The sequence below is a fragment of the Topomyia yanbarensis genome, chromosome 2, assembly GCF_030247195.1.
Source record: "Topomyia yanbarensis strain Yona2022 chromosome 2, ASM3024719v1, whole genome shotgun sequence".
Lineage (NCBI taxonomy): Eukaryota > Metazoa > Arthropoda > Insecta > Diptera > Culicidae > Topomyia > Topomyia yanbarensis.
The window spans coordinates 231,811,505-231,831,905 of record NC_080671.1 but is presented as its reverse complement, the minus strand read 5'-3'; the positions used below and the strand labels follow the sequence as shown (position 1 = coordinate 231,831,905).

General features: G+C 37.5%; 1 protein-coding gene across 1 annotated transcript in view; it reads left to right on the top strand.

Moving 5' to 3' along the window:
* The window catches only part of LOC131680119 (GPI ethanolamine phosphate transferase 1-like), a 938,165-nt gene that overhangs the window by 552,490 nt on the left and 365,274 nt on the right, over positions 1-20,401 (top strand). The window contains exons 10-11 of the mRNA XM_058960839.1: positions 8,399-8,589; positions 8,648-8,841. Coding sequence (XP_058816822.1) covers positions 8,399-8,589; positions 8,648-8,841 — 385 coding nt within the window. The remainder of the gene's footprint in view (positions 1-8,398; positions 8,590-8,647; positions 8,842-20,401) is intronic.

Below are 20,401 nucleotides of genomic sequence, written 5' to 3'. Positions count from 1 at the left end.
GAGAAGAACTGGGGATCATTTTCTTCATCTTCTTTTGATCCTCATTCACTGCCTAACAGCGTTTCGCTCGATACCAGTAATGTAGTAAACGCGACTCAAATCGTGGTTCAACACCAAACCGATTTAACGATCTAAAGAAATCCGCGACTCTCCCAGAAATATGGGAAAATTCCTCCGAAATATTTAACGGCGAACGATAGTTTTGACTATTTTTGACATCGGACTTGAACAACGTCCTTAGCAAGTCTCTGTTTATCAGCAAGATCAAGTTCAAGGTTAGTTGCCTCCAACTGACCTCTGATCATAAGTTCATAATCAACTTCTTCAGAGTTCAAATGTTCAGAATAAGGAAATCTATCCATTTTGTACGTGGATATGAAGTAGTATTTATTTATATAATTTGTATTAGGTGTAATGAAACGTAGTGAGTATATAGTAATGAATTGGTAAAATAAATGTGAAAATATGGTAAAGAAGAGCAATAAACTTATTCTACAAAATATGTATGTATTTACAACTTAAACTAAATTAACCATTGAGAAAATCCAAACTAATCTAAGGGAAAAATGCCGAAGAAAGTTGCACTTTCCAACAAAAAAAACGTGCCAAATCTTGTTGGGCGCCAATTGTAACCCGAGACAGTTGGAGCCGGAGCCTAAATCAATATTTAGCGGATGGCTTCAGCGCCACTCCCGAAGGAGATCATTCGCCTTGTTCGGTTTGTCCAGCTATTGAGACCCCTCCTACGGGCGGGTACCATTTGTTTCTGAGTTCTGGCTCCAGAATGGTCCAACTGGACTCAGGTACCTTGATTACCAGTCTGAAAACATTCGCTAGAAATCAACAACAGTATACAAAGAAGGCCTCAGACCGGTATAATTAATTAGCTCTAACGCTTTTTATCATCACGGGCAAAGATCTACTCAAACACAAGGTCCCCAATCGTGGCCGATTTAGGAAAGGTTGAGTCGAAGGAAAAAGGAGTCAACTCTGCTCGCTAAAAACGGAACGACCGAAAATCGTGAAACTGCCTACACCAGAAAATACCAAAAAATAGTTTACTGCAAAAAAAAACTGTTTAATCACTTCAACTCATAATTCGCTTACAAAAAAATATTTATTTCACATTTCGGGTCTCGAACCCAGGCCTTGCAACTTGCTAACTAATTTCCTCGCAGCGCGCTAACCAACATGGTCACTGCCTATCCTGTCTCTCTCCCTTCCCAAAGCATATCAAAAATCTAACTACCTAACGTGGTGTTCATCCGAAAATGAGTGGCTCAACTTACGGTGCGTGCATATACAGTCGGCGTGTTTGCGTGTAATACAGCGATTTCATCGCTGACCTAGGATTTTCACGGGGTGGGAAAAATATAACCGCCGAACAAAAAAACTGATAATCGGGTTTCGAACCCGGGCTTTTTGAGCTTGTCACGAAAACGCTGTCACTTAGCTCACTGAACCGGCATTTGCGGTTTTAAACAAAATTGATCATGCGCATGTCAAAAAAAAAAGGAAATGAGTACTCACACTACCATGGTTTTACGTGGGTCGCTCTAAGATCCAGTCCGCTGGAGATGCTGATCCGGTTGCCACAAACGATTTGCCCGGTCGTTTGCTGGCAGAGTCTGACCTGATGGAGGTCACTGCATTACATGTTTCCCACGTGGGTTGATCGATAGTCGGTGCCCAGCAACTGGACGTATGCTGGCAACGACGCTACTCCCTAGCTAGCGCGAATTTGGCGGTCGTCGCTCTTCCGGATGGTTCACCGGGAACTCTGTAGCTAGATGGCGGGGTCAGAAGCGGTTGATGACGGATGATGATCGGTGTGACGGGATGCTGCAGCCTCAAACCTGCACGAAAAACACGCATCCAACGACAAGTTGGAATTAGGGCACGCACTGCACTGGCCACCATTTGCACCTTACCTTAATTCGGGAATACCGACTCTAAACTACTGCTTCGATATGCGGGAAGCCACTTAACTTGTACGAGTTAGAACTGGGAAGGGAAAACTAATTACTGGCAAAACTGATATAGAGAATCTCACGATTTTTATCTTTTACCTATAAAACCACACCGAGGCGCGAGAAAAAAAACTAAACCACTCCTGCCTCTTCCACGATCCAGAACAAAGTGAAAAATCAGATCTTTGGAGTCCTCAGTTTAAAGCATGAGTCATATCTTCGTGACCGGAACTACGCAATCGTTCACGAAATTACGCAAGTTTCCCCGAAGCCTTTTTGTATACGGCTTCAATTTCTTTTGAATATCCCCAGACCTCGATCCTCTACCACCAAATCCCGTGTGCTGCCGAATGGCTTTCAAAACCCAGAGACAAATAGTTTCCCCTCCGCATTTAGCTTTTTCTGCGGTTAAAGGTCGCAGAAAGGGTTATCTCAAAGCGGGACGACGCCTGCGTCGCGACCACCCGCCAAAAGTAACTCGGCTCCAACCACGACTGGATCCGGTGGGTGCTCAACCACTCATCTGACAGTTCATTCGAAGGAACTCCAACCAACCACTCACTCTCATTCACATTTCGGGAGAAATTACAGAAGCTTTTACCCATGCTGAGCGGACCAGTTATTCGAGGGGCCGCTCGATATTATTTACATTCATATCGTAGTACTACAAGATCTAACAAAACTGTGTGAAAAAAGGCTTTTTTCGTTTTCGATTGTTGCCTTTTCTCTGTTCAACCTTAAGCTAATGACGTTCTTGGGTTTAGTGCGACCGAAAATGTTATTTATGTTTTTACAGAGCTTCGAATAAGGTGTGTTGGAATATTTTCAAAATACGTTTTCTTACAGCGTTTCTTCACAACATCGACGTTTTTTGTTACATGGCGCAATAGAGCTTTGAGGTGTTCGTCATTGGGATTCTTTTTGACCCTTCTTAGATAATTACTCTTAATTTCGATCATTGTCCACAGGTCAAAATTCATCCAAGGACAAAAGGCAAAAGGTTTTGGAAACTGTCTTCGAGCACTGTGTTAGTAGAGAATTGTTCATAGAAATAATACTATTAAAACATGCATTAGTTACCTGAAAGCCATCTATGAAATTTTTGAAATCGTCATTAAGTTTTTTTTTCGTTTATTTGACACGGCTCATAGCGGTAGCTTAACGGAGCCGTGGATCTTTTATGTATTTACAATATGTAAAAAATAAAAACAAATATTATTGTTTGTCCGTAGGATCTCGTCCGCGCAACTTTTTATTGCGAGCGGAGACCTTCTTTCGCGATTCGCCTACTGCGTTATGGGGACCGTTTGATTCTCTCCTGTCCTCCGTATCAAGGTCGTCATCGTTAAAAGTGTCTTGATGCTCGCGACCAGATGTTCTTTCCTGCTTTTTGCACTTACGGGTGATCAATGTAAATCCGTGGTCATTCTTATTATCTTCATCACCGATGTTACTTACAGTTGTTTCAGGGGTGCTGGATGCTACTTTGGCAGTTGTCAATATGGACTGAACAGCTGCCACAAATTTGGCAACCGTTTGTGGTTCAGGTATTGGTATTGAAAATTCTTTTTTGGGTTGGTTTTCCGTGAATTCGTTGGTAATCGGTAGCGATACATTCTCCTCTGTATCTTCCGCGCAAGGTTGTCCGTGGTGTGCTGTCTGATTGCAATACTTGCACGTAGGAGTTTGCCCCTCATGGGTGCATAACGTAGTTTGATGAATAGTAGCTTCTTGGGTTTTAAGGTTTATAGTCAAGTGGGAGGGGACAGGTCGTTCGATCCGCATCCTCACCACAAGAACACCGTTAGGTGTACCCGGGAAGAAATTTCTCCACGTATCACGTCTAACGGATTCTACTTCTCCGTATTGCGATATGTATTTTGCGATTAGATCAGGAGGGGTACGTGGTGATAGGTCATGTAATTTTACATCTACATAGTCTTTTTCTATATACACGGGAATCTTAATTCCAACTTTATCACTTTCAGCCACGTGCTTCAAGTTGTTCTGCAAAACGAAACGTTCGGCTTGTGCTAACGTGTTGAATGATATGAGCACTACTTTGCGAAGATGATGATGCTGTAGATACATAACCTCCTTGAGCTTTAGCTCCATCTTCACCTTCAGCAGGTATTCCACTTCACGAAAACTCAATCGTATTGAACAGAATTTAAAGTCAACGACCGCTGTGTTGGGTCGGAGCAGAGATTTTTCGTCAACTTTACTCATGATGGCAAGAATAAATTAAAAGTTTCCTTTGTTCTCGAGACAATGAACACTAGATCGAGAGGTTGCTAGTTGTCGTTCACTTGGTTCGATTGTACGTCTGACTTGGGCAGAAGTAGAAAGTAGACTGTTATTAAGTTTTTCATGGTTGACAATGGGTTTTGTCAATTTTACAGGTTCCTTTTCAATTACCGGTTTGTAGGAAGAAAATATTTCAAGATGATCACTAACTGTAGTAAAAACAGTATCATTTCGCAAACGAGTAACGTCTTCCAGTCTACAAGCAACATGATCTAAAATGTTACAATTAGCTGGGCGCGTCGTAAAGGTGTTCGTACACACGAATCCATATGACTTGTCTCATTTTATTTATTTGACTTCATTTTATCTATTGTATTCATTTCATTCTCTGTATGCATTCCGATCAGTTTATTATTTCATGCATCTTATTCGTATCATTCATTTAATTTATTATATACACTTTTTTCGTGTTATGAAATTTTATATTATTTTTCGGATTCACACACTTTATTCATTTTAATAATCTGACTAATTTTGTTTATTCATTCATTTTCTTCATTTCATCTAGAACATTAATTAGACACAATTTAATTTATTCTATTAATTCTATTACATTTTAATATCGCAGATTTTTTCATTTCTATCATTTTATTGTTTAAAAGCAAACAAAATGAAAAAAAAACCTGTTTTAATCCACCTAGCGGTGCAATTGTGCCTTTCTCATTTCTCTAAACTATGGCATTTATGTTCAACATAATTGTGGAAATGTCCATTACATTCTTAGTACACTTTGCACTTATACACAATGGCATGCCAGCCACGAACTTGATGAGTTACGTGTCGACGGTGAAACACTCGAAACAAAAAAATATCATACTCCATTAGCCTAATCAGCATTAGATCAATGTTATCTGCTTGCTAACTCATTTTGTCATGCGGGGGTGGGTATGTGAGGAGGGCGAAAGTCCCATGAACGAACGACTCCCCAGCTTAAATTGGTATGCTTTGTGATACAGTGGTGGTTTAAAGATGATGGGGTTGAAAAGGAGGGGTATGAGGGCTGGATGGGGTGGTGGTCTGAGGGGTGATTTAAAGAGATTTTTAAAGGAGGGGAGTGAACAGTAGAGGGGGGTGTGTAACCCCTCTCCGTAAACCATCAACTGCGCCCCTGTTAAAATTCAGAAACCTTATGCGAGTCGAAAAAAAAAATGGCCTGGATTAGGTTGACGTTTTTCAGAGTGATTGCATAACCTTTCTATATGAGAAAGGCAAAAACCAAAAAAGTGAATCGTAGTCAAATTTTTTTTCGAGTTTGCATCAAATCTCGACGTTTCATGCACCTTGAACACATTTAGCATCAAAAATAAAAATTCTATTTTTAATTTTTCCTATAGTTTATATGCGAAATTTCTGTGTGGCCGCACTCTGAAACCCGTAATTCCGGAACCAGAATTCCGATCGATCCAAAATTCAATAGCAGCCGATGGGAAGGTTGCACCTTTTATTTGAGACTAAGTTTGGGCAAATCGGTCCAGCCATCACTGAGAAAAATGAGCAACATTATTTGACACATACGCACATACATACACACACATACACACACATACACACACATACACACACATACACACACATACACACCCATACATAGACACATACACACACATACAGACTTTTTCCGATCTCGACGAACTGAGGGATTAGGTTGACGTTTTTCAGGGTGATTGCATAACCTTTCTATATGAGAAAGGCAAAAATTATAAAATATATAGAAAGAATTTTTTTTTCATTTTATCAAAATAACGAAATTTTGTCTATTTTATTCATTCTATTTATTATTTATGAACAACCACGTTTTCAAACAGCTATAACTTTGGGCTTAGATAAGATATCCTCACAAAAAAGTAAAACTAATAATTGTGACTATCACCGTTTATTTGAGCGCTAATAGTTACAAGAAATATCCATAGAACTGAAGTTATTGCAATTGTTCTGATTGGATTTCACTGGAGCAGTGCTGCCGAAGACATTTTCAGTTATCGGTGAAAAATTATATTTTGATATATCTTCGTTGTCTTGAAATATTGTTGAAAACTGATAAATTTTATCAATGTAGACTGCTTTCGGCTATTTTCTGCCCAATCGAACTATTGAAAACTTTGCAGGATATGTGTATTAAGGATATATGAAATTGAGCAGCTTCTCACACTGCTAGATAAGCATCTATCTTGATCAAAACAAATTTTTCGTGTTTTTTTACTCTAACACTTTTAAGAAAAACTGTTTTGGAACCATATATGTGTTAGAAAAATATTAGATATGAAAGGGTTAATTTTATTCATATTATTTATCTATTTAATTCAATAATTTTTTGTTGGCTTTATTTCATATTCATATTATTTCATTTATTTTAATCATTTTTTTAAATTGTTAATTTTTCCCAGTTCATATATTTTATTAATTTATTACTTTATTAATTCGGTTTAGTCAGTTTTTTTGCCTTTCTCATATAAAGAAAGGCTATGCAATCACTTCAAAAATCGATTTTCAAGTCGAGGCCCGGAGGGCCGAATGTCATATCCCGTTCGATTCAGTTCGTCGAGATCGCAAAATGTCTGCGTGTGTATGTATTTGTGTATGGATGTGTGTGTCAAATAATGTCACTCAATTTTCTCAGAGACGGCTGAACTGATTTGCACAAACTCAGTTTCAAATAAACGGTATAGCGCTCCCATAAGACGCATTGAATTTTTTGTTGGTCGGACTTCCGGTTCCGGAGTTACGGGTTGAAGAGTAGGGTCACACAGCAAATTCCCATATAAACTGGTAACCCTATGATATCCGAATAATGTAATACATATTCAAATACGCTCAACATTACTTGGATTTGCGAGTCTAGATCACTAATGACCAATTAAAGTAGTTTTGACCACATTGGTCACCTATGACGGATCTTGATGCCCCCTGGGAACTCGCCAAGTTCCCGAGCTATTGTCACACCTATTTGTCAGCAAACTCTTAACCGATGTTTACAAACTTGATTTCAAATGAAAGATATAATACTCCCATTGACTGCTATTGAATTTCGTTCAGTTCTGACTTTTGATTCCGGAGTTACAGGTTGGTAATTGCGGTCACATAGGAATTTCTCATATATACCTGTACAATCGTAATACCTCATAGGTTTAAAATCTATTGAAACGAACATCAATTTAATTCGATTCGCAGGCCTAGATTACTGATGACGAATCAAAAATTATTGGAATGTATTGTCCACTATCCGGAAGTCCCGGGGTTCCGGGCAAATTCCAAATCTAAAGCCACTTCGGTGATGACCACCAAATTTCAATTAGTCTCAAATGGAAGGTATAATATGAAGTTCGGTGTTGAACCTTCCATCTACCCCTCCACCTCCTACCTCTCAACCCCCAGCCCTCTCTTACCATCCACCCTCTCAGACCAACCTCCCACATGCATTCCCTTCATCCACCCCGTATACTACAATAAGTTAGATGATTCCCGATGCATCCTCCCCCTCTCACTATTTATATCCCTTCCCTTCTCCACCACGAAGTTAACATGAAGGCAACATTGAACTCACGCTGATTAAGCTATATAAATATTATATTTTTGTTTGTTTCAAGTGTGTCAGTATCGACATGTTGCTTATCAGGTTCGTGACAGTCGTGTAGTTATATATGATCATCAAGTGCAATAAGAATGTAATAGACATTTCAACAATGTTATATTGAACAAAACCAAGGTTTGGATAAATGAGAAAGGCACAATTGCACCACTAGGTGGATTAAAACAGATTTTTTTATTTGTTAGATTGAAACAATTTAATTTACTCTCTTAATTTCATAACTTTTTTAATATTGTCTAATTTTCATTTGAGCTAATTTGATTTTTTTTATTAATTTGATTCTATCCATTTCATGAAAAACTATTTTTGCTTCAAAATTGCTTTAATTTTTTATTTGTTGTATTATTTTTTTTAATTTATTCAGCTTATTAGAAGTGTTTTTCGTGCAGGACTCGATCTGTGCTTATCTCATATTTAGTTGCTTGTCAATTTTGCGTGTATTCGCGAAACAAATGAATAATACAACAGTTAAATGTGTATGAAATGTCTCATCTCACTGATTGGTGGATTAAATCGGATTTTCTTCTATTTTCAGGTAGCCTCATTTTTTCAACGCGAAGTTATCAGTGGATTTCTAATCGTGCAAACTGGTTTAATTGCATCGCGAATCTACAAGAAAAGAAAGCAAAATGGGTTGTTATTCTTTGTTGTATTAAGCAATGCCATATTGGCAATATTCCCTCTCATACCTACCGTAGAAAAGGATTCAAATAATCCTCAACTGCTGTAAGCTATCGTTTTTATTTATTATAACAGACATTATCACTTTTACTTTTATTTACAGTTCTTTAGGGATATTTCTGTGGGCCCTTGTAATTTTGATTGCTTGTGCAAAATCTTATGAGGGTTTCTTTTATCGCTCGGCTCAATTTATTTTCGTTATGGTTTTAATATTCAACATGTTATATTGTATCGGCATAGCCAAAAATGGATTCAAGTCGAACTGGATAAATCAAATCATTTCATGGACACTGGTTGGTAAGTAAATTTTGCACTTTAGATAGCCTGCATTTCCGAAGCTCATCTTCGATTTTGCCTTTCTTTTGTTTTAAATTTAGAAGTCTTTTGATTCATCAATATAGGGACTTCGTTTCAAAATATCTGGCTAGTTAGTCTGATAAGTCGAACGACGACTGCGTCCATTGTACCGAATTGAATGACTTAAGATTTACTCCATTCGCTCAAAAATAGTTGTGTTTATGGTATTTACAGGAACATTCATTTGGTCTACATTAACGTATCGGTACATAACAAAAGTTATTCAAAATTGTGCACAATACACATTAAAACGTTGCTCAACTAATCCTCAGAAACCGGTATATCGTCCTGCCACAGAAACTCTTGGACGATCGCACAGGTGCCGATTATCACCGACTTCTGCAAAGCAGCCAGTTCCTTCTACAACTTCAACTGCTTCAGCACCTCCAGTAGCTTTGTCGGAACGACTTTATTCAGTGAAAGCACAACATAAACAATTCCCGAAACCTAATCTAACCTCCACATTTCTTTCAACGCTACGACTAGTAGGCGATATCTGGCAATTTCTCCACCGTGAGTATCTACCAGGTTATGGTCCACTGAAACGGTGACGTCGATTATGACTTGTCGTCGACCCTTGTCATAGACCAGTATATCTGGAAGGTTGGGGTGTAGGAATTGTTCCGATTGAACAGTGCGATCCCAGTGCAGCTTGAAATTGGCATTATCTAGAAAAGACATTGGCACTATCTTTTCCAAAACACCATGTTGCAGCGTCAATCACCGGTGCAATATCTTAGCAACGCTGTTGTGACATTCAGTAGCGTTGGGTAGTACGCTTTTTAGAGATCAGCAAAATGTTCAAAAACACTTTGAACAAGATAAAAAAATATCTTTGCGTAGGCACGCTATACTTCGTAGATTGCAGGCTGATGACTCTCATTCTCACACAGACTACTCGAGGAACAATGTTTGGGAGTAATAACTATCTCAGTCCAAGCGAGAACTTGACATGAGAGTCACCATTGCGCGCCTCGACCATCTTTACTGTAACTTAGGAGATTAGAAAGGAAGTGTTGATGTGGTGCTTACTTAACAGAAGGCTCCGACTCAGCGACACTCCCATAAGTACCACTGATTAGGTATGTAGAGTTGGTAGGTAGGTATTTAGGCAGGATTTGCTTCAAGGAAGCGATGCGTATGAGAATATAATTTCTTGAAGTTATTTATTCACTTATGTATGATCAGTTTACTGATTGATTAGAATAAATATGTACAGTTCTATGTAAAATAATTAAACTTATTATTCTGGCGAAATTTACTCTCGATAATTAATTATCGAGAGTAAATTTCGCCTGAATCAACTTGAACTTCGGACAGCCAGCAACCGTTATGATAGCGTCAAGTATTGTAGATCAAACAAAGTATTTCTTTTTCATTTAGGATTGTTTGTAGAATATGCGAATATGAATATCGACCACCGTAGGAAAATACAAGGAATTGACAAACCTAATGCAATAACGGAGGTTTAAATTCGATTAAAAAATGCAGACGCGGTAAAACTACTAAGTCTAGTCCCCAGCGGTGAATCTAGCTTTCGCCGACGGAGCGTTCCCGGGCGAAAGAAGTTCGCTCGATACCGATGCTTCTATGGTTTTCGCTATTTTTTCCTCGGGCCAATAAGTAAGGCGTCGTGGTCAGTTCGGTGATTCCAGGTGAAGTGTGGCGTCCAGTTCGCTGCGTTCCAACGACCCGTACTTGGCTCTGTCGCAGTATACTCGACTAGTTCCCAGCGGTCGATCCAGTCCACTCAGGTGACCCATACCTGGAGTTCTGTCGCAGCCTACTCGAGCCAAGTAAGCATTACGTGAATTGTGTGTAATACTGACATTCAGCAATATTGTTCACTTTTACAGCTGGTAAATAAGTGGTGATAGGAGGAAAAATGTAGAAAACACATATACTATTTGACTGCCGCGGCGTGAGTTATGGATAAAAATCAACTATGGAAGTTATTCATTATTATCTCAAAACTTTTAGGACCTGTATTGTACAGTTCGGTTTCTCATCTTGCGCAGTTCAGAAGCAAAAATCGCTCCGCTGCTTTAGCAGGACAGACAATCAAATTTTACCCGTACGCTGCATTGTCTAGTTGCGAAAACAAAATTCGATATCTACTACCTAGTGTGTGAAATGTGAACAAACAATGACTGACAATACCAAGCCAGTTTATTGCCCGGTGCGGCTGTACTCTGTTGCTGTTGACTTTCTAAAATGTCCGGTAAGACCATCGATCCCTGAAGTGGAGCAATTGCTGAAGGTAAACATGAAGCTCAACATATCAGAAATTAATGCTGTGCAATTCCATCATCTACGTCATGAGGTACTGATTACGTTCCAAAACATTAAACAAGAAGAATAATTAGCTACGCAGAACAACTTACAGCACATTGTCGAAAGTAATGGTATTTCATACAGCATCCCCACATACGTAGACCGTGACACTATTGAAGTTAAACTACATGACTTGGTACCGCGTACTAATCCTGCTGTTATCAAACAACTCATGTCAAAATACGGTGAAGTGGAAACCATTACGGACGATACTTGGAAGAACTTCTTCCCAGGTCTCCGCAACGGAGTTCGTGTGGTGAGAATGCGACCGACAACACCTATCCCCTCATATCTGACCTTTCAATGCAAATCACAAGGTGTTATATTTAATCAGCGAACATTGGTCACGCACCCAGGGCAGATTCCTACGTGCCAGTTCTGTAATCAACCGCTACACTACAGAAAACTTTGCTCGGAGGCTGCTAAAGAAAGTCCATCTGCTACGACCAATACCGGTACACAATCGTCATATGCTAAGCCACAATTGTTGAACCAACCACTGCGGACCGCGCATTAACAAACACTAACTCAATGATCGAGCTCGGTACCACTAAACACGCTACCGTTACGAACAGCAAAATTACAGCGATTACACCAAATGCTTCCAAACCAACACCACAAAAAATGAATCAGATGCCGATGAAGACCGATCTACAACAGCAACCCGTAAGCACAAAAAAAACAAATAAGAAAATCCTACCGTGAGCAATATGAATGCAGTACCGATGACGACATGGACGTGAACGAAAACGCGAGAGAAAGCGAACTGAATGACCCTCTAGTTGCGGCAGATAACCCAGCTGTTTCACCGCCAAGGAAGAGGATCTCAACACGCAGCAGCAAGCTGCGTCAACAAGACCCGATGGATAGCCTTAGAGAAAATTAACTTTTATTTTTTACATATTGTGAAAATTAAAAGCGACCCACGACTCAGTTATGCTAACGCATTGAGCCGTGTCAAATAAACAAAACAAAAAAGTACCTGTATTGTTAGTACCTTCAGACGAGTTACTCAGAATAGCATTGCCTAAAACTTCTTCGAGGACACCATTCTACTAAGTTAGATGAAGCGCAGCCCTAGCGGCCAAGTTTAAAACTACTATGCTGCAACCACATAGATACCAAGCATCAACTTTACCAAAGACACTATACGTCTAAAACGTGTCCACGAGTAGTTATTATTTTATTTTACGTTTTTATTTTCACGTATAGAAAGATTATGCTATCGGTCGGAATTTCGACTTTTCAACCGAGGCCCGCAGGGTCGAGTTTCTTATACCATTCGACTCAGTTCGTCGAGATCGGAAAATGTCTGTATGCGTGTATGTATGCATGTATGTGTGTATGTTCGTTTTAGGAATTATGTTCGGCTTCCAGTCTTTGAAATATTTAACAATCGGAATATTTAATATTCCATTTGTTAAATATTTCAAAGACTGGAAGCCGAACATAACCCCTAAAAAGAACTCCACCAACAGTCGTTAGTTTTCTCAATCCTATGTGTGTATGTGTCAAACAATCTCACCCATTTTTCTCGGAGATGACTGGACAGATTTGCACAAACTTAGTCCCAAATGAAAGGTACAACCTTACCATCGGACGCTATTGATTTTTTAATTAATCGGACTTGCGTTTCCAGAGTTACGAGTTGAAGAGTACGATCACACAGTAAATTCCCATATGTACTGTTACCACCAGAATATCAAAATGACTCAAAACTTATTAAAATGGGTGCAAAATTAATTGGAATAGCCAGTCTAGATCAATAATGATTAGCCAAAGTCGCATTGACCACATTGACCACCTACGACGGTTCTTGATTCCATGTAAGTGAACTATGTTTAAACTTTGCGGAACGAGAAGTTTTCTGGATTTGTGATAATTGGTTATGAAAAAAAACAAACCAACTTATTTCTTAACTCTATGGCTTAATAGCTGATTGTCGGGATGGACATGCGTCTGCCGAGTCGGGTCAAACCAAATCAAGTGAGTGTCGTTTATTATCCAAGTGCTCCTTATATACCCGTTTTCGGGTTCAAATGCTTGCTGACATTTGCAATCTTCCTTAAAACTAAAAGGAGACATAAAATGAAGCGAGGACTAAACTTGCATATCCTGCAATATTGAATTTATTGATTGTTTTTAGGCTGCGTCGCTGTGCATCGAGGCAAGCGTTGGCTCTGTGCAAAGCGGAAAAAAACTGTTCCTATCGTGTGTAACCTGAGATTGCATGCGTTTATTGCGTTTGGTCGGTAAGCAAGTCAAGCGCTGGGAGGTAGTAAAGCGTTTGTAAACTAATTGCATCGGGTACGGGTTTGCGATGACTTATTTACTACGTTTGCATGTTGATATAGTCATAGCCCTGTTTCGGTAGGTAAGTTAGGTTTGGTATTATTTGGTTCCACACAGGCCCGACGAGAGGGGGGGGTCAGGGGGGGCAACTACCCTGGGGCCCGGGTCTGTTTTGGGGGCCCGCATTTTTAACTGAATTAAATTTATTTTAATTTAATTGTTGAAGTTTATTGTTTCTGTCGACACTGCAAATATATTATATAACTACGTTCCAATCGTTCCAATGGTTTTCTGAAGTACGTGAACGTAACCCAATTAAATTCATTTAACAGTGCAATTGAACCATTCTGGTTTCATTTATCGCAAGTGTTTGTCAAAGTGTACAGTATGAAGTTGTATACAATTTATCATATTCTTAGCTAACTGTTACTAATAAAAGTTGGATATTTTCGGAATGGGGTTGACGAGTAAATGACGAAAATCTATGAATGAAGCGATTTTGAAAACTAAGATGGCGAATTCTAGTTAAGACATCTCTACAAGGGATCATCCATAAATGACGTAGCATTATATGGGGGAGGGGGAGTATTGTATTTTGTGATGATGTGTGACGACAGGGAGGTAGTGGAGGTCATGCGACGTAGCTTTTTTAAAGGGGAATAACTAACATCGTTTTTTATTTTTTTAAATTTTACGTTGACAAGGGGGGGGGGGGAATTACCGTCAAGCTACGTAATTACCAGGGGGTGGTACTTAGAGGTTTGTGTAGAGATATAGGTATATTGATTTGTGATGCGGATGATATGATTATAGAAAACTTTTCTCAACCAGAAGACGCTATATTGGCCTTCAAAAGGGCATCGCTCATCAACCTGCTTAAAAATACCCTCATAGTTTATACAGATATTGTTCGAAATAGCTCCAAAGTACCATTTCTATCATCTACTCGTCAAGCCCGTTTCAAAAATTCCCAAATTGTTAAGGTTATCGAGATTATTGTTCAATCGGAAGTCTCCATCCTGGATTTCAAAAGGTATTAAATTTCCATTTTCATCATGTACTTGTCAAGCCCGTTCCGGAAATACCCATATTGTTAGGGTAATCGATAATGTTACTCAACCAACGAATTTTAATAAGAATGTGAAGTGAACTTTTTTTACGATCTAAATCCCAAAAAACGAACTAATTCAATTTACGAACCTTTGGCTTGGTTCGTAAATGGAGGTTCCAGTGTACACATTTGATGCAGAAAAATATGGGAATTTAACTAGAAACTTATTCTACCCATTAGTTTCCACCAAAAGTCGAAACTCTTTCTCTCACAACTCTCTGTCTCAGTCTTTCTAACAGCAGACTTCGCTGTTGGATCACAGTCATCGCATTCAGAATGTTTTCTCTCTGAATGTCAGCGCAAATGTAACATGATTCCAAAACCGATTTTACCATGTTCAGAAACCAATAAAGAAAATTCGTTCAGGTCATAGTGACAACTGCAATAGCTGCATCCAGTTCCTCAAAATCAACAACATGTACCAACAACAAGAAACAAGGTAGCATCAGTAACGCGAAATTTCACATTCAGTTGCCTATTTCTGAATAATTTGCTGAATTCAACATTCAGTTTCAATGCTTCCCTCATTAATTCACTGCCAAACTGACCGAAGCATTCATTTGTTATTATGTGGACAGTTTGTAGGCAGTTTTTTTTTATTTTCGAGCATAACTGAACTGCATAATCTATATCTGGTGCACTTTTGCTTGATGATCTCAGAGCTAGTATAGAAACAAAATTCAGTTTGCTCCTGAAACCGAATATAGCGTTGTACCGAAAAAGCGAAGAACGAGGGAAACAAACAAACCTTCGATTCATCGCGGCGGGCATGAATTGAATTTTGTTTCTCTTTCAAGCTCACAAAGGGATGTCAATTTTTCTACGCTCGGATTCTGGGCAGCATTAACGATGGTAGCATTAACGTGCGTCAAGGGAGCATGAACGATGGCGATATGGACTGTATGGCAATGCCGCAAAAAAGGTTTCCAATCGCAATGGCAAATCGGACGCAAGTAATTCTAATGGCCAGCCACAAATATTCCTTTATTATTTTTATTTTTTCCATCTATTATTTAAAATATTGACGACTCTGTTAAGCTAACGCATTGAATCGTGTCAAATAAACAATATTTTCCTAAAAAATAGTTTAATTGAAACGGTTGCATCCGTATAGTTTCTCTAATCGATATTGAAATAAGAAGTCATATATGGTAAGGCCCGTCAGTACTTCAAACCCCGGGGCCCGGCGCGGCTCTCGACGGCCCTGGTTCCACAAGATCTAAATATATAAAAATCTATATTTGTTTGTATGTATGTGTGTCCGCTAACTACTTCTAAACTACAAGTCCGATCTTGATGAAATTTAACATACGTATTCCTTTCTCCAAGGAGATGTTCATGGTAAGGTTTTGTGAGGGTGTGGGGGTTAACCTGAGTTTTTGTGGGGGGGGAGGGCAGTGAGTTAAAGAATTATTTTTATATCCATAAAGTATTTGACATGTGTATTTCTTCCACTAAGGAGGTGGCTATGGTGGGTGGGGTGGACCATGCAAGGGGGAGGGGGGGGGGGGTTTCTGAAGTAATCCTTATCTATTCATTCAATGCGATTACTAGCGACGAACTCGATTTCGACATAAAGAAGATGGCCATAGGGCAGATTTTGTGCATGATGTTAGAAAGGTAGTTACCTGAGCCGAGGAAGGAAAGAGGGGGGGGGGGGTGCACTGAATATATATATATATATATATATATATATATATATATATATATATATATATATATATATATATATATATATATATATATATATATATATATATATATATATATATATATATATATATATATATATATATATATATATATATATATATATATATATATATATATATATATATATATATATATATATATATATATATATATATATATATATATATATATATATATATATATATATATATATATATATATATATATATATATATATATATAATGATCTAAAATTTTATTATGTTTAGCTTTACCAGCACAAAAATGGAATGGCAAGAATTTATTTGATAGAGAACTTTTACGCGAACGACAATATAATACTGATGAATTGCATGAATTCGTCAAAAATTAAATTAGGTTGAAAATTGCAGTTGCGATCGCTTCATCTGAAGTAGGATCAACATTCCTGGATGATAGACGAACAGTTCTTTCCTAAAATAGCCACCAAATCTTGCGCTTACGGAACACACTACTTGCAATATCAATCAAAATTCGGGTATAAGCGAAGTGCTGAAAGAATAGAATAGGACGAGTTCACGATGACACATAAATGGAACCAATCGAATATTTGGTGACGAGGTGGGCGATCTTCGTCAAAGTTTGCCTGTTGTTCCACATCTACTGATGAAATTAATTCTTGCTTAATGATGAAAAAATATCGCCCACAAATTTTTTTTGGCCGTACCGAGTCTATTCGGTCAATAATGCAAGATTTGAGCAATATTTTCCTAATTTTTCACCGCAAAATATTGAAAGTTTGGTTAGCTACAGTGAATCTTCAGGAGGCATGCAATGTCTAGTCTAGTCTAATCTACACATACACAGCCAATACATGTAGGGATCCTGGAAAATTACAAACATTCGCCTACAATTTTTCTTGTCAATATTAATGTTTGTGGTTCATATACTATGTGACACAAACATTAAAGCGGCCAGGCCAACTTTGCAGCGTACAAAATGAAGATGATTCAAAATAATACGGCAATCAAATTATTCATTTAATGAAGAATTTGATCAACGAATCATTTTGAATCTCGAAAAAGGAACAAACGTGAACAACCGTTTCAATTTGATAGGGGTTTGGTAAATCGTTGGGAGTGACTTGGCTAAGAGGGTTACTGTCACTCCTTTGGTCCTACGTTCCTGGGTTGGGGCAGAGGTTATTAGACCTGCCCTGCCTATAAAGCCAAGGTTATAGCGCCTTTACTCGCTCTCTGGAATAATGATAAAGAAAATTGTCGAAATCAGTTGATTAGTAATATAAAAACGAAAAACCCTCAAACAGCTCCAAGAATAGAAAAAAATAAAATCCCACGAAAACGCTTCCATAAAAACCAGATTTCAATGATTTTCCTGTTTAGCGCTTGTGTATGTGCGCAGTCAAACACGCGGGGTACAACCTTTTTCAATACTCATGTTATATCTCACAGCCGAGAAAGCAATTAAAAGATTTATTCAGAACTAGTTACTTATACCTCGATGATACACTAAACCAAGTTTTTTTTTCTAGTTGAGTAAATACTTACACCATTAAACAATTTGAATGAAAAGAGGAATTCATAAAAATTACAAAGCAGCAATGCCCGGATGATGCTGTGTTCGCAACTTTTTCATAAATTTTATGAACGCTCGCGATTAAAAAAACCGATTTAATCCACCTTGCAGTGAGATGAGAAAATTCTTACGCATTTCACTATTGGATTAGTTTGCAGAACTCACGAGAAGTAGGCACCCAACTAGAGGTGGGTTGAAAACAGTTTCTAGTCTTGCATGAATAAAATCTCGAATGAATTGAATAAATCATAGAAATCAACAAAACGAACGAAATAAAAAAGTAAAGCAAAAAATGAAATAATAGGTTTTTAAATTCATGAAATGAGTAGAAAAATTAATGTAAACCAAAATTACAATATACACGAATCAAATTAGATTAGGTTATTAAATAAAAATTAAGATTATATTTAGAAATAGTTATAAGATTAATAGAAAAAATTGACTCATACTAACAAATTGAATGAAATAAAACGAAATGATTCAAATGATTAAAATTAAAGATATGAATTAAATGAATCAAACGAATCAAATGAATCAAATTAATCAAATGAATCAAATGAATCAAATGAATCAAATGAATCCAATGAATCAAATGAATCAAACGAATCAAACGAATCAAACGAATCATATGAATCAAATGAATCACACGAATCAAATGAATCAAATGAATCAAATGAATCAAATGAATTAAACGAATCAAATGAATCAAATAAATCAAATGAATCAAATGAATCAAATGAATCAAATGAATCAAATGAATCAAATGAATCAAATGAATCAAATGAATCAAATGAATCAAATGAATCAAATGAATCAAATGAATCAAATGAATCAAATGAATCAAATGAATCAAATGAATCAAATGAATCAAATGAATCAAATGAATCAAATGAATCAAATGAATCAAATGAATCAAATGAATCAAATGAATCAAATGAATCAAATGAATCAAATGAATCAAATGAATCAAATGAATCAAATGAATCAAATGAATCAAATGAATCAAATGAATCAAATGAATCAAATGAATTAAATGAATCAATTTATTTTAATGTATGCATTGAATACAATGGAGATCAAATGAATGTTGTTGGGTCCCCGGTCACTGCAGCATCGACGGTAATGAAAAGGCTGATCGCCTGGCGGCCAGGGGAAGACACACTAGCCGACGTCTCACTCGACTCGTCCCGACCGCAGATATTTTGGGCCAGCTGAAGTCAGGGATTAACGAAGCTTTCGAACGCCACTGGTGTGGCAGCACCGGACACTTTCAGCGAATCAAAGGCTCACCCGACCGCTGGACAGACCGGACTGATAGGAGGGAACAACGAGTACTGTCGCGGCTCAGAGTAGGGCATACGAAAGTCTCACATGCTCACGCCGTATCGCGTGTTCCCCCACCAACATGCGTTACATGTGGTACCCGAATCACTGTGGAACACCTTCTGGTGAACTGTCCAGAGTTAGCCGACCTAAGGCAGCACCACAAACTACCGCTCTCCATTAGAGAGATCCTTGGAAACGACCCCGCCCGAGAAGAAATATTACTGGCCTTTCTGAAGGACGCGGGATTATTCGACCAGCTGTAAAGGTGTCACTTGTGCTACAAACCACGAACAATATTATAATTATGTTAGGTTATTATCGAAATTTCAAAGGCGAATGACCATTGGGTTAAAGCCTTTCAATAAATAAATAAATAAAATAATCAAATGAATCAAATGAATCAAATGAATCAAATGAATTAAATGAATCAAATCAATCATATGAATCATATGAATCAAATGAATCACACGAATCAAATGAATCAAATGAATCAAATGACTCAAATGAATCAAATGAATTAAATGAATCATATGAATCAAATGAATCACATGAATCACATGAATCATAAGAATCAAATGAATCAAATTAATCAAATTGATTTAATTCATCCAGTGAATACAATGAATCAAATTAATGAAATGGATCAAATGAATAAAAAGAATGGATGAACAAAATGAATAAAGTAAAAAATAAATGAAATGCATAAATAAAACAAACGAATCAAATAAACAAAATGAGCTGAAGTGATAAAATGAATAAAAAGAAAACTGGTAAATGCATTGATTAAAATGAAAAATTGAACAATGGTAAAAGGTTATAAATTAATATAAAGAAATAAATTGAATCAAATAAATTATTTGGATGAAATGATTAAAACTGAAAAAGTAGTCAGATTATTAAAATGAGGAAACTGAACAAAATGAATAAACTGGAAAAAAATAATAAAATGCATACAATGAAAATAATGAATAAAATAAGTTAAATGAATGATATGAGTAAAATGCACAAAAAGAATAAACTCCCAATTAATGTTCTATAGCTAAACTATGATCATATTTCCTTAGGAGGCGCGTTTTACCCCATGTTTTCATGAATAATAATATGCTCGAACCTTAACCAAGCAGGTATCTTAGAGTGGAGTTTTCACAATAATGGAGCTTTTCATTTGTG